General features: G+C 54.4%; 1 protein-coding gene across 1 annotated transcript in view; it reads left to right on the forward strand.

Moving 5' to 3' along the window:
- The window catches only part of BAHD1 (bromo adjacent homology domain containing 1), a 12,186-nt gene extending 1,680 nt beyond the window's left edge, over nucleotides 1-10,506 (forward strand). The window contains exons 2-7 of the mRNA XM_029963821.1: nucleotides 1-32; nucleotides 3,048-3,409; nucleotides 5,176-5,335; nucleotides 6,271-6,347; nucleotides 8,327-8,418; nucleotides 9,773-10,506. The exon at nucleotides 1-32 is cut by the window's left edge and continues 81 nt beyond it. Coding sequence (XP_029819681.1) covers nucleotides 1-32; nucleotides 3,048-3,409; nucleotides 5,176-5,335; nucleotides 6,271-6,347; nucleotides 8,327-8,418; nucleotides 9,773-9,962 — 913 coding nt within the window. The 3' untranslated portion in view covers nucleotides 9,963-10,506. The remainder of the gene's footprint in view (nucleotides 33-3,047; nucleotides 3,410-5,175; nucleotides 5,336-6,270; nucleotides 6,348-8,326; nucleotides 8,419-9,772) is intronic.
- The last annotated feature ends 4,679 nt before the right edge of the window (nucleotides 10,507-15,185 follow it).

Below are 15,185 nucleotides of genomic sequence, written 5' to 3' on the forward strand. Positions count from 1 at the left end.
CAGCTTCCCCTACAAAATGCCTTTTGCAGCAGGTAAGGTGCCGAGGGGCAGGCGAGTCCCGGGCGGCGTTCCCGGGAGAAAGGAGAGGGCTGGCGGTTCCCTTGGTTCCCCCACCCCACCCCCAGCGCACGCGGTGTCTCGTCTCAGAACTCGCCTCCCACCTCCCCTTCCCTCGTGTTTAGCCCGGAGGGTTTTTCCCACCGAAAGGTCTCGTCGGTGTGGGAAGCGGAGGATCGGTGAAAGGGTTCGGGCGGCGAGAAGGTGACTCATGGCTTGTCGTGCCGGAGCTGCTGCCGAGCTTTGATCTGTGTGAAAGCAGCGGGGTTCAGTTCCTGCACGCTCCGGGAGGCGCAGCCATCCCGCCGTGCTGCTCCAAGCCGAGGGTCGGAGCACACCGGCCAGAGTGACTCCTGCAACCCCGAAATCTCGCTCTGGGGGTTGAACATCCTCACGGAGCGTGTGAAGAAGCAGGAGTTGTTAAACTCTTACGGTGCCGGCTGGGGGGATGCAGGCTCTTCAGATTCCGTGGATCAGAGCTGGCAGGGCTGTGTAGGGAGTTTCACTCAGGGGGTCTAAGTGCCGGGCACGCTGTTAGTTTGGGAATTCTTGGTCCCATCTGTGCTCTCAGTGTGTGACAATTAAGCCCTGAAATGAGGAGGGGTGAGGGTGCCCAGTGAGTTGTTACCTGCCCGGCTCTCCTCTGTCCCCCGCCTGCTTTCCAGACTTCCTGCTTTACCTCGGAGCTTTGCCTCTGCTGCTGCTGCTGAAAAATAGCTTTTTAAATATTTAAAATGTTGTGTTGTGTGGGGGTTATCAGACACCAGCACTTTGTATAAAGCCATCAGGGTGGACAGTGCTGCAAGCAGCCAGTCTGTAGAGGAGGCTGCTTCTCCAGCTGCTGGGAGTGCCAGTGCCGGATCTTCCCACTAAAACCTCGTGTCCCAGCCAAGAGCTGGCACGACTTACCCACTGAAAACAGATTTTCAGGTAGGTGGATGGCATTTTGGTTCGAGAAAGGCTTTGTCATCCTCCGTTGTAGGAAGCCGCTGAAACTCTGGAGCCTTTGGTTGAAGTGTAATTTCCGTTCTCCCGAAATATCCCCGCTCTCGTGGTGCTGCTTCCTACGGCAGCAGCCAGCCAGGGTTCGCTGGTGGCTTCAGAGCTCTTGGAAGTGGAATGCTCACAAGACAAGCAGCTGAGCAGTGTGTTCTGGCCTGACAGTTTCCGTGTAGTGCCCCGAGGTCATACCAGTCTGCTTTGTTCCTCGGGCGTCGAACGCTGGTGCCTCTGATTTTGTGCAGGCAGAAGGATGCAGACGGAGTGTTTCCCAGAACTCAGCCCTCCCCGTGGACTGCTGGTTCCTCACAGTGCTGGCAGGGACAGCAGCAGTGGATTCTTACTGGTGTTTCACCCCACTGCTGTGATTTCCTTCCTGTGAGCAACTTGGATTTAAAATCCTACGACACCGGAATCCTTTAGGTTTTGGTTTGTGGATTGGAGCCTATAAGGTCTCTGAAAATATGAACAGGGACTTATGCCTATGGGTTGATTTTTATATGATTGTGCACCTCTGAAGTATTTTCCTTCCCTAGAGTGGGGTATTTTAGTGAACTAAAGGAGCACTTTGGCTGCAGGAGCAGGCTCCCATCGGAGAGCAGTGGGATGAGGGATCCAGCTTGACGTGCCATGTGTTACATCTGTCTGATTTGGTGCATTCCAGGTGTTCATGTGGGAATATCAGTGTCTATGTGGTCCATACTGAGGGATCAGGCTGTGACATAGGGCAGTGGGGGAGCAGGGTGGTGAGGACGAGGCAGGACAGGCTGTGAGAGCTGCTTTAGGCCCGGTGCCATCGGAGAGGCTGGAAGGGGTGCCAGCGAGAGCAGCTCTGCACCACTGACTGCCCTGACCTTCAGTACACATTCTTGTGAAGCTTCATCCTGCTTTAGCTCAAGCTTAAAAACTGCTTTTTTAAGCAGAATACCTGAGAGGTGATTCCCTGCTCTGTGGTCCTGTGCCTGCCAGCACCCACATCCTGGTGTCCATGCTCTCCAGCGAGTTCCTGTGGCGTTTGCCGCTCAGGGTTGGTGACAGTGACAGTGGTCCATGGCATCCCTGACACAGCTCCATTGCAGCCCCTCAGGGAGGGTCAGTGGGGAGGCAGGAGGCAACAACTTCCCGTCTCTCCGAGGGCTCTCAGCAGTTTTTTGGCTTGACTTGGGATGGATTTTTCCCTTCCCGTTTGTAAGCAGCTCCGCAGGGACGCACTCCAGTCTGAGGCAAGTCCTGGAGCCCTCCCAGAGCTGCCCTTTGGTCACCCCAAAAAGCACACTCAGGGTTAGGGAACAGAGAGGCGTCACACATGGGTCCAGGAGGCTTTTTCCTGCTGACAGGAGGTAATTCCAATCTGACTGGCTCTGCTGTCGGCTTGGGTTGAGGCTTGTTTGTGACTCCTGAGCGGAGCGAGGTGCTCTGGGATGCTCCGAGAGGCAGCGTCAGCTGAATTCCAACCTGTTGTGGTTCTTGTGTCTGCTGCAGGGACACGGTTTTGCTGAGGGTGCAGCATCTTGCAGTTCTGTTCCACCTTGTTTTCTCTTTCTGGACTTAATTTGGAGAACCGTCTCAATTTTCCCTGATTAGTAGAATTTGGCCTTTTGGAAGGAGCTGGCTGCTGCTGCTACTGCGACTTAATCCTTCCCATCGTTCCCATAAGCCTTTTATTTCTTTTACACATATTGACAGGCTGGAGCTGCTTTGGACACTGGCCAGCCTTGTGTGTATTCCTGGCTGGCGTTCCTTGGGATTCAGCTGGGTTTGTTGTGGTGCAGTGTCATCGGCAGAGCACTGGAGCACGCAGGCTCGGGAATGGCTTTGCTGTTAGGATCCAGTGACAGTGCAAAATGGAATTACAGCGTGGAGAGTCTTTACTGCTGTAATGCAATACGGGGAATTTCGGGGGAACGCAGCTGTGGTTCGGGACGGTCTTGGTTGTGTAGTTGCTTTATGTTTCAGGTGAGATCTGTGTCTCTTTTCTTCCCTTCTATCAGAAGGCTGCAAGTCTCTGGACCAGCTGAACCTCACAATCCCGGTGGCAGGACACCCCGCCTCTCCTGCCCACCCGCTCTCAGGATGTCCCGTTCCCAGCGTGCCACCGGCTGCAGAGCCCGTCCCTCACCTGCAGACCCCCAACTCTGACCCTCAGACCATGGCCCGAGAATGTCCACAGAGCTCCAAGCCCCCCAGCGGCTCCAAGTCCGGGCTGAGGAACACGCCGGGCTGCCTGCACGCCTCCAACAGCAAAGCGGCGGGAGCGCATTCCCACCCCAAGCAGCAGCGGATCAGCCGGCGCAGGGCGACCAACGGCTGGATCCCCGTGGGCACGGCCTGTGAGAAGGCCGTCTACGTCGTGGTAGGTCTGGAGTGCTGGACCTGAGGGGGCTTGTGCACCCTCAGGGATTGAGGGCACAAAGGCTGGAGGGGGCTGGGTCTGGCTTCGGGCTGGAGATGGTCGCCGGGTGCCAGCCGGAACCTCTCGGAGGAATTCCGAGCTGCTGCTGGGTTTGTTCTCTTGAGTGCCCCCTGTGTGGCAGGGGTTTGGAAAGGGAGGAGAACCTGCTGCTGCTGTGCTGGGCTCAACCTGCTGCTCCTGTGCTGGGCTCAGCTGGAACGCCGAGCTGCCGGATCCTCCCGGCTCTGGCATGTGCAAGGCTGGCACCTGTGGCACGTGGGAGTCCCTCCTACAGGGATCGTCCTCCTTCCTCCTGGGTAGGGCAAACCTGTCTGAGAAGGTGAGAGGTGTTTTACCCTCATTACAAGGGGCAGGCATCAAGGCAGGTGGTTCTCACTGATTGGTCTGTAGCCCCACAGGAATATCCTTGAGCACAGAGGATTGAGGCAGTATCCTGCTCCCAGATGGAATTTTTCCAGCACCCCAAACTCCCTTTTCTTGTAACGTACACGGTGGCACAGCAGGTCACTCCTCCGGGGATTACTTGTCTGTACTTTCCCATTTGTTGTGTTGAGGGGCAGAGTCTGGCTCCTGTAAGATGGGAGATTTCCTGCCAGGGAATTCAATTAACTCCAGTAAAGTCCACTTCAGTTGAGGGAGAAGGCAATATCCTTCATCTTATTAAAACATAAGAGCTTGAAATGCGGCCCCACGTGGTGTCTGGGAAGGTGGGATGAGGTTGGATGTGCAGTAAATGCCAGCAGGAGGGAGAGGAAGGGAGAACTGCAGGCCAGACGGGGTCTGTGCTGCTGCTTTGTGGTGGCCCAGCCTTGGGCTGCTGAGGGCATCAGCCAGGGCAGGTTTTGGAGCTGCAGCTCTTGGGGCTGAGCACAGGTGCCAGGATGAAGCTGTGAAGGGCAGGGACTGGCCTTGTGCCTCCATCCCTCCGGCTGTGACATCCCTAAGGAGCAGCGTGGCCTTAATCTCCTTAAAATGCTGCCAGTCCTGCCTGGGAGATGTGGCAGGAGGTCAAACCATCCTGCTCAAGTGTTCTGAAATGAAATTCAGAGCAAAAACAAACTGAAAGCCCCCAGTTTACAGTCCCAAAAGTGATTGTTTTGTACTGTCGTGGGGTACAACGGAATATTTAGTAATCCCACTAAGGAAAGCTCTGTGCCACGGCCTCCCTGCCAATCCCTGCCCTGTATGTGTCATATATTTCATGTTTTGTTGGTTTCCTGACAATATTTGTGTCAGGCAAACACACAGCACTCAAAACACACCTAGTTGTCCGTGCCCTCCAGACAGGCAGGTGAAAAGGTGACTTTCCTGAAGATGGTGGTTTTTCATGCAGAATGGGAGGAGCAAATGTGTTTTAATTTGAAATAAGAGTATTCCCTTCAGTGAGAAGGGCTGTCCTGCTGCTGATGTCCTGCTCCTCGCTCCCAGCACGATGTAGGAGGAATAGCTGGGGTTTGGTTTATTTGGAAGCAATGGCCATGTGGCTACTGAAAAAGTAGCTCGTTTGGCCTGATCTTTGGTGTTAGGAACCAACCTGGTGGGAACAGAGACGCCACAAGCAGCATCTTATGCTGCGTGACTTCTCCTGGAGATCTGTTGGAGCGGGCGCGCTGAGCCCTGAGGAGGCTTAGGTTGGAATTCACAGGAGGAAAAAAGGAGTCTTGGGCTGGGGGAGCCAACCCCAGGCTGTGGTTTGTGTGTTGCAGAACGAGCCCGAGCCAGCCATGCGCAAGAGCTACCAGGCCGTGGAGAGGGACGGGGAGATCATCCGGGTGCGCGACACCGTGCTCCTCAAATCCGGGCCCCGCAAGAAATCCATGCCCTACGTCGCCAAGATATCGGCGCTGTGGGAAGACCCCAAGACAGGTACTGTGCCAGGAGAGAGCCTGTGTTGCCTCTGTGCTCCGCAGAGCGGGCTGGAAGCAGGGAAGGGATGGATCTGGGGAGAGCTGCAGGCTCGGGAGGGTACCAGGGGATGGAGAGGAGATGAGCTCCGTGGATTCTGTTTGGATTGTTCCAGGAACTGAAATGTTCCTTAATCACTAGTCTGGGACTGATAATGGAAATCTTGCTGGATGTGAAAGCACATAATATCTGCCAAGTGCCCATCTTAGCAGCCATCTCCCTTATTATTCCACTGCAGCAAACTTTGGGGAGCTGCTTTTTGCTCCAATCCAACATCTGGGCTGGGAGCTGGTGAGAGCAGGGACTGTTCCACAGCAGCTCCTGGTGGACCCCTGTAGAGGTGGTGATGGGAGCAGTGGGGGTTTATGCTGAGGACTGGCAATACCTGAGCCAAGGAGAATGAGCTACATGTTGTAAACTGCAAGTCTTCCTTAAAAAGGAAATAAAAAAATAATCCCAAGAAATTCCATGTAAAAGACATAAATCCAGGTGTGGTGAGGCCCATCCTGGTCATGTCATCACAGCAGCAGTTCTGACCTGAACCTGGGAGTCCCACCTTTGGATGAGCATCTTTTCCAGCTCATGTGCTGAATGGATTCTTTTTCCAGGTGGAAACGTTTGATTTTTTTTTTATTATTTTTTTTTTAATCCCTCGGGGGTTTTTTGGGCCCAACTGACCCCCTTGGATCCTACAAGAAGGAGGAGGTGAAGGTGTAGTGGGAAAGCCATGTGACTGACTCCAGGCTGTAACAAAAGGACACCTAGTTCAGCATGAAATATTTATCACTCACAGCTGCCTCTCCCTGGGTGCTGTGGGAACGGAGGCAGCTGGGAATTGGTGGGAAAACGCTCCCAGAAAACTGCGGGTTGACGTGTTTGGATGGGTGTTGTTGCAGGGGAGCTGATGATGAGCCTCCTGTGGTATTACAGACCAGAGCACACTCAGGGAGGCCGCAACCCCAGCATGCACCAGGTGAGTCCGGATCCGGGCCGGGGCCATCCCGGCGTGGCTGTGTTCCTGTGGGAATAGGGGATCACCCCAAGCATCTCCCTGCATTCCTGGGTGACCTCAGACTGAGTACAAACAGAGCTCTCTTGGCTGTGGTGCAGCTGTTGCCAGATGTGTCCAGCGGTGGTGTCCTATAGATGGGCTTTTCCCCCAAATTTAGTGTCCTGTGGAGAAACTCTGGGCTCTGACAGAAGCTGTTGTGTTCCTTACGGGGTCTACTCTGCTGAGTTTTAGTGTTTCTCCCTTTAATCTGAGAAAATTCCGTGTATTAACTGAAAAGTCACTTTGGCTGTTACCTTAGGAGTAAGGAAGAGCGAGTTTCTGCTGAATCAAGATCAGATGCTGTTCCAAAAGGCTGTTCTAATTCCCACAGAGCTCCATGCTCCTGCTGCCATTTTGCAGGACACTGGAGTGCCTGTACCATGTGCTGCCTTTTAATAAATCCCTTAATCTGCTTCTGAAAAGCAAGTTAGTTTTGTGCAGGAAGGTGGGTGCATCGTCCTTGCCCTGTAGAGGTTTATGAGGAGAACTAAAGTCTGGCTCAAGGATGCCGTGCCAGGATAAAGGAGTTGCTTTTCAAAGGAAAAACATGTGAATCACTGTGACTTCAAGGCTTGCTCTGCTTTGCATGGGCTTGTGTTGGGTGACAGAACAAGCTGGTTTTCCCTGGGAATGGAGAATTTACTGCTGTTTTCAACACAATTTTAAATACTTGGTGCTTTTCTCGTTTTTATTCCTTTTTTAGACAGAAAGGGAGGGAGGGGGTGAGAGCAGGACTGGGGAGCAGCCAGGGAATTGCACCTGCCTGGTTTGCAGGGCACAGGTGAGTTTCTAAACCAAAATGTGCTACTTTATAAACAAAAGGTGAGTGTATCCAGTTGCACTTTAGTCCAGGGAGAATGCCAGGAGCAATTAAGCCAGGTTTTTGCAAACCTGCTTAATTACACGGGCCTTCAAACGAGAGAGAGCTTGAGCTGAGGGCTGGGCTGGGCTTGCCAGAGGTGGCTCAGGGAGTTTTAATTTAAGGAGCAAACCAGAACCCCAAGGTGCAGAAGGAAGGTGTGGCATTCCCAGTGTCCCTCATCAACCCTGTCCCCAAATGGTCACCCTTTCGTGAGTCTTCCCTTCCAGCCTCCCTCCTTGGGGCTAGGAGCAGAAACGGAGCCTGCAGGGAATCCTTATTCCCAGAGATCATCATCTCTGCTGATCTAACCGCACCTGGAATTCTTTCCAGTGGCTCCATACAGGTTGCCCCATATTTAACTAATCCTGCCTGCTGCAGAGCCAAGTTCCCTAAATTACTCTGGGAAAAAATGAAGGGGAGTTTGCCCAGAGAAGCTGTGGCTGCCCCATCCCTGGGAGTGTCCAAGGCCAGGTTGGACAGGGCTTGGAGCAACCTGGGCTAGAGGAAGGTGTCCCTGCCCATGGCAGGGGGTGGGACTGGATGGGCTTTGAGGCCTCTTTCAACCCAAACCATTCCAGGATTCTATTCCATGATTCCAGAAAAGACTGTTGCTGTTTCTCTCAATAAAGTAGCCTTTTTAATTGAATTGGGATGAGGAAGGGATTCCTTTAGCTGTGATATAGAGGTGGACTAGAGAATCCAGGAGGACAGGGGAGGCCGAGGGGTGCAGCTGGCTGTGGCCTTGCTGCTGGAGAGCTTTGTAACATTGGAAATGCCTGGGATTTGGGCACTAGGCCTCACAGAGTGTGTGCTGGGCAGAGATAAATGATGGGAGACTCTGCTTTGCTCACGTGTTGCTGGATAAAATTCTGGTGCACAGGAACACATGGCAGGTGTCCGGGTTGTGTGGAATATTGGCCCTAAATTTAGAGTGTTTGCTGTGGGCATGCTTTGACTCCCCGGTGAGGGGCTGGGGGAATGTGTGGGGCTGGTCCTGGCCGGCGGGGTGACCTCTTCCTTCCTTCTCTTCCTCCTGCAGAACGAGATCTTTGCGTCCCGGCACCAGGACGAGAACAGCGTCGCCTGCATCGAGGAGAAGTGCTACGTGCTGACCTTCGCAGAGTACTGCAGGTAGGTGGAGCTCTGGACCTGCTGCTCTTCCAAAACCTCCCCTGCCTCCAGCTCCTCTCGCTCTTCCCGTTTCCAGCCATCCCGACTGTCCATCCCGGCCCTGCAGGCTGTGGTGGGGCAGAGCTGGGGGAGTGACACTCGCTCTGCTGCAGGCTGAGGGCTTCTCCCACGGCGGATTCTTTGGGTGTGGGTTGTGTAGAATCATGGAATCGTGTGGGTTGGAAAAGCCCTTGGAGATGGTCAAGTCCAACTGTTCCTCCACATGGCTTTTAAATTCCTCCAGGGATGGGGACTCCACACTGCCCTGGGCAGCCTGTTCCAGGGCTGGACAGCCCTTTCCATGAAGGAATTTTCCCAGTATCCAACCTAAACCTCCCCTGGCACAGTTTGAGGCCATTTCTTCTCATTCTGTCCCTTGTTCCCTGGGAGCAGAGCCCAACCTCCCCCCAGCTCCCCCCTCCTGTCAGGGACTTGCAGAGCCAGAAGGTCCCCCTGGGCCTCCTTTTCTTCAGGCTGAGCCCCCCCAGCTCCCTCAGCCCCTCCTGGTGCTCCAGCCCCTTCCCCAGCCTCTCATGCTCCCATCGAGGGGCTCCCAAGCGTTGGTGCTTGTATGTGAGCAGCAAAAACAAGGGGGTTACTTGTTGTCATCTTTGGTGCTGTACAACACGTGCCAGGATGGAAATATAAACTTGTGCTGCTTCCTGCAGCTCAGGGGGGGATGGAAAGCAGGAGTTCTCCTTGAACAAAGCTTCGTTCTCCTTCAGACTCCATCCCTTCCCCCTTATCCTTGGGAGCCATGGTTGTGGCTTCCAGCAGGTCACAGACAGCAGGAGAGGGACTGAGTTCATGGTCCTCAGCACAGGAAGGATGTGGACCTGTGGGAGTGAGTCCAGGGGGGGCCACCAAGGTGATCAGAAGATGGAACAGCTCTGCTGTGAGGAAAGGCTGAGAGAATTGGGATTGTTCAGCCTAGAGAAGAGAAGGCTCCACGGTGACTTAATTGCTCCTTCAGTACCGGAAGGAGCCAACAGGAAAAGTGGAAAGAGACTATTTACAAGGGCCTGGAATGACAGGACAAGGGGGACTGGCTTCACACTTACAGAGAGAAGGGTTAGATTGGATATTAGGGAGAAATCCTTCCCGGTGGGGGTGGTGAGGCCCTGGCACAGGTTGCCCAGAGAAGCTGTGGCTGCCCATCCCTGGAAGTGTCCAAGGCCATGCTTGGAGCAACGTGGGCTAGTGGAAGGTGTCCCTGCCCAAGGCTGCGGGTGATACTGGCTGAGCTTTAAGGTCCCTTCCCACCCAGACCGTTCCAGGATTCCGTGATAACTCCTGTGCTCCGATTGCCCTGCAGATTTTGTGCCTTGGCAAAGCGTCGAGTCGAAGGGATCCCGGGCAGGAAAACCATCATGGTTCCTCCCTCGGAGGAGTATTCCACCCCTCTGCACCGCAAGGTGCCCGAGGACACGGACCCCGAGCTGGTTTTCCTCTGTCGTCACGTCTACGACTTCAGGCACGGGCGCATCCTGAAGAACCCCCAGTAGGAGCCTCCTTCCGCCGGAGCGCGGCGGGAACGAGCCGATGGTCCGGGACACCTGGGCACTCCCGACTCACCTCGTGCTGCTGCAGGTGGGAGCGCCCAGCGCTCCGCCCTGGGACTCGGGAGCGCGCGAGAGGAGCGGAGCCCGCGGAGGGGAGGCAGCGGTTGAAAGCACAGCACTTCATTTAAAAAAAAGCGTAAATGAAAAGTATATACGTATAAAATAAATATATGTATATAGATATAGGGATTTGCATACGTAAATCTATATCTATATATGTATCTAGAGATGCATCTATTGGTAAGGTTTGCAGGGGATAAAAGGCAGGAAGCGATGCAGAGCCACGGTCGGGAGAGGCGGGAAGGTGCAGGAGGGATGTGGCGGGGCAGCACTGAGTCCGGCTGGGACAGGTCGGGGGGTTTCGGTGGGAACTGAGCCCAGTTCCTTGGCAGAGCACAGGAGAGTCTCCTTTGTCCCACAGGGATGACTCTGAGGATTCTCAGTGGGTGAGAGCTTCTTCAAAATACAGCTTTGGGAGCTGCCTGGATGCAGAGTGGCCTTGTGTCATGCTTGGATAGGTGTTGCTCCAGCAGGGGAAGAGGTGGCCCCTGTTCTCCCTTGTCTTTCTCCTCCCCTCACCTCGCTGCTCCAGGATTCGCCATCTGGACTGGGGCTTGGAGCAGAGGGAGCTGCCAGGGTAACAGGTGTTACACCCCAGTGCAGGGTTAGAACTGGGCCTGTCCCAGGTGTCCTGACTGTGCCCAGAGGGTCTCGTGCCCCATTCCCAAAGCCCAGCGCCCACCAGTGCATGTCGCTCAGAAGGTTGGAGCTCACAAAGTGGGCTCTACCAGTGAGAACCACATTTCCTCTTCTCTTCCGAGTGTTGCTCTTCCTCTGATGGCTCAGGGGGCCGTGGGTTTTCCCCTTCCTTCCCAGTTTGTTTCCTGTAACGTCATTTACAGTCCCTGCTTATCCCTGTGTGTGTGTGCAGTGGGAAGCAGCCAGAGGGGGGAAGTGGCAAACCCTTTTCTTGTGTGTTTTTGGCTTGTTTAAATTCCCCTCCCTCCCCGCGTGACTGTCCTGATCCTGGGCCTGCTGTTGAAGCCATTGGCAGCCTCCCTGCTCCAAACTCATCCTGGTGTCTGAGCAGGCTCACCAAAGTGGCTTTGTGGCTCCTGAAGGGACCTGAGCATCGGGAAAGGTTCGCATGGACCAAGCGGCCCGAGCCCCGCAGGTCCTGCCTCTTGCCTTACCTGTACAGATCCCAGACGGCACTTAGATCCCAGGCAGCCCTTAGATCCCAGACAGCCCTTAGATCCCAGACAGCCCTTAGCTTATCTCAACGCCAACTTGGAGTTAATCCCAAAGCAAACCAAAGGACAGCGTCAAATCCCGGGGAGTCCCTGCCCCAGGCTGGGAGCCCAGCCCGAGATTGCACTACCGGACAGAAGGAGAACCGAGCCCGTGTCACCCAATTCCTGCTGGTGGAGCAGCCCACTGAAATGAGGGATCTGCGTTTTCCCAGTCTTCTGGGGCTTTTGAAATGGTGTTCCGTGGTGGAAGCGTCCATTCTGCTTTAATGTTGTCCTGTCAGTGGAAGCAGCATTCCCTGTATTCCCTCGGGATGCAGGGCTGGTCTCCTTGCTCCGACAGCCACCCGCCTGCCCGGCCTGAAGAGAGAACCCCACAGCATCCAATCCCTTACATGGAATAGTCTGGGAATGCAGGAGTTCTCCAGAGATTTGCTCTACATACCAAAGAGGGGACTGTGTCCAGAGATGATGGTTTGAGGGGGTGACAAGCCTGGAACCCACCATGATGGGTGGGCATCTCCCTGCTGCCGGTGGGCGATTCCCGCTGGAAAATTCCTATTTATTCCCTCCTGCATAGCCCAGGGAGAACACACGGCTCCGGCAGGTGGGATCCCAGGTGTGCAAGCAAAAAATTGGCAGGTGAAGCATCTTCTCTCACTTATACCTCAAGATACTGTTGTTGTCAAAGGGATCACCCGGATCTCTCCTTAACAATTCTCTTGGCACTGGGGGTCTCTTGGAATGACTGGGGGGGCTGTGTTGGGGTGGGAGGTGGCAGCACTCTGGGGACAGTCAGATGAAGGGGTGCAAGGAGGCCTTGGAGGACATGGTCTCTGCTGTTTCTGGTGGAGGATATGGAATGGTTTTCCCCCGTAGCTGGGAGGGAGGAGGCTGGAGAAGCGGAGCTGCTCCTGCCCGTGGCATGGAGGGAATGGGCAGAGCAGTGAGGGCAGAGGGGAGCAGCTGCACCCCGGGGTGGGCAGGAGGTGATGGGAAACCCTAAATCCACAGTCTGGCTCCATGGGGACTCCTTTGCCCCCCAGCCTGAAGCAGGTGAGCTGCCGTGGCTGTTTCCCTCTGGCAGTGCCATTGGACATGGAATACTGCGAGACCCACCGGCTGGGAGAACCTGAGCACTGCTGCAGTCAGGGCCTTGGAACCTCTGAAATTCCTCCTCCTGCCCCCTCTCTCCCTGCTCCCACCTTGCCCTGGCTCCTCTCCAGGTAGCAGAGAAATTATCCTTGCCCTGGGTCCGGAACGGGCTCCGACCTGGCTCTGGAGAGGACAAACCTGACTCTTCTCATGCTGAATCTGCTTTAGGCCATGGACATTGAGGTTCACGTGGTTGCTGATGCTGTTGTGCAAACAGCATGTAAATGAATTGAAATGTCTTATCCCTAATGAAAAGATTTCCTGCTTTTTTAATCTATTAGATATGGAAATATTTTTTGAAACTGAAAAAAAAAATGCAGTCGGTAGAATTTAAATCGAAGCGTTAATACATGTAAAATATATTTTAGTTGATAATTTTGTAAAATGCACTTTTTTGTGTCTCTTCCCTGGTTTCCCAGATCTGTATTTCAGTGTTTACAGATGGAATGAGAACATTCCCTATTCCCTCCTTCTGTGAAAAAGATATATTAGAAGTAATTCTTAAAAAATAAATTTGAAAAACCGTATTGATTTAGAAAACAAACCAGTGCTGGGCTGTTATTCCCATCCCTGCCTGAACTTCTTCCCCCCTGGATCCAGTGGTTGCAGGAATTAGGAGTGCTTGGGAGCAGATTTGGGTGCTCCAGGCCTTGGGGTGAGAAATCTGTTGGGTTTTCCAAGGAAATAGAACAAGTGGCAGCAGGATGGGCAGGGACTGACTTCCTTTTTTCCAATCTGCTGTTGACAGCTGCTGTCAGTGGAATATTTGAGTTTTCCCAGGCAGGGAAGGTGGTGGTGGCGAAGCTTGTTTCAGCTAGGCTTTAGGAACCCTGTGGGAAGCACTTGGGAATGTTGCTTTGGAAAAGCATCTTGCTTGGAGCGCTGTCTCCGTCAGCGCTTGCCGTCGGAGCATCCCAGCCCCAGGCACCAAGTGCCACAGGCACCCCAAGGACAAGCATTCTGCACAGACATCCTGAACAACCAGGAGGATTCCAAGTGGGAAGAGAGCAGAGAGGAGTCACCCCGCTCGAAAAGGGGCAGCGAGGAGCGGGATCGGGATTGCCTGATGGGAGTGTCTGCACCTACAGCCAGGTGAGAGCTGTCTGGGGGTGCTCACGGCCAGAGCAGCCCTGGATGGTGAATACCCCAGGGAATTCATCCCAAAACCATGGGGACCTTGGTCGGGGCTCGGAGCCCTTCCTGTGACCAGGCTGTGCTGGGTGTCCCTTCGTGTCCAAGCAGTGGGGAGGTGACGTGACCCTTGGAATCGGCTATTCCCATGAATAATGCTGTGAGTGGACCCTTGGATGCCTGGGGAGGGAGGGGATGAGTTCTGGGAACAAAATGAGCAGAAGGGAAGAGTAATATCTGGCATGGAATTAGCTCCTAATTATAGAGAAGTGAGTGAGGGGCACATCTGGCTTGTGGGGTGGGGACGGGAACTGCATCCATAACATGCCTCAGATCCCGGCCAGCTGCATCCGGGATTTTGCAGCATTTTTGCTCCCAGGTCACCTATAGCAGGAGATCCTGAGATGGTCCCACGGGGTGAGCTGGGGCCGCTCCGGAGCTGCCTCGATCCCTGTCCCATTGCAGCCCTGCTGGCATCACACCAGTTCTTAAATTCCCGGTTGGATTTCTTCATGGGATTAGGGATTTTGCTGGATCCCTGTCTTTTCCTTCCTGCACCCAGTCATGTCATAGCACAGCTCCTTGCAGGGAGCTGCCAGCAGAGGTACAAACCTGGAAAGCCAGATAAAACCAAGAGAATTCCTGAAAAAGGAAACCACCACAGTGATGAAGTGAATTAAACTGGGAATTATCCTCCCAAGGAGAGGAAGGAGCTTGTCTGGGGACGTTTATATTTGTGAGCCGGTGTGGGGGTCACTGAGCACGATATTCCCGAACCCGTGGCCTGAGATTTCTGCTGAAGAACCAGTTTGAGATTTTCCAGTTGGATTTAATGTGACTCAGCAGCCCTGAGGCGTCAGTGAGGTGGGTGCCAGGAAGAGAGTGGAAACCTGTGCCCTGTGCCTGCGCCACGGCTGGATCTGGCACTTATCCAGGTGTGGATGTTTCCTTGGAGGGCTCTGTTGGAAAGAAAACGGAGAAAAAGCTCTTCCTTCCCAGCTCTTCCCGCGTGGCAAGCCATCACCGAATGGATAATCTGTGGCGGGCTGAAAAGTTGGGATTAATGTCAAACAAAATTGGATTTACTGTTGGAATCTGCCACCCGAGGGAGCTGCGCGGAGCCGTATCCGGCTCTCCTGGATCCTGCGTTCAGCAAACTGCTCCTGCGTCCTGACTGATGCTGCCAGGAATGTCCTGCTGCCACCTCGGCACGGTCCCACTGGCCACAGGTTGTCCTTGGAGCGTCGGGAAGGCGTGGGCTCACCCGGCTGGGAAGCGGGAGGTGTGTGGCCACCAGAATCCCACCCGGCTTTGGCCAGCTGGGGATCCCGCGGTGGCTCCGTGGCTGCTTTCCATCACCAGAGGTGGTTCAGGTTCCTGGCAGAGCCGACCTGCTGTGTCACATCTCCCTCGTTTCCACGTGCAGTGTCTGGAGGTGACAGAGCATCACCAGCCTTGAGGGAATTGCAGGGAGAAGGAGGCACTTGGGGCACTGGGAAGGAGCGGTCGGGGCTGTGGGCACCTCCAGAGGCTTCAGATAAGGTTCAGGCACTGGGATGAGCACACTGGGGGGTAGGAGATATTCCAAGGTCCAGGGGCTTCCCCACCTCACTCCCCACATCTCCCAGCC

The sequence above is a fragment of the Manacus vitellinus genome, unplaced genomic scaffold, assembly GCF_001715985.3.
Source record: "Manacus vitellinus isolate BGI_N305 unplaced genomic scaffold, ASM171598v3 scaffold_63_pilon, whole genome shotgun sequence".
In the NCBI taxonomy this organism is placed as follows: domain Eukaryota; kingdom Metazoa; phylum Chordata; class Aves; order Passeriformes; family Pipridae; genus Manacus; species Manacus vitellinus.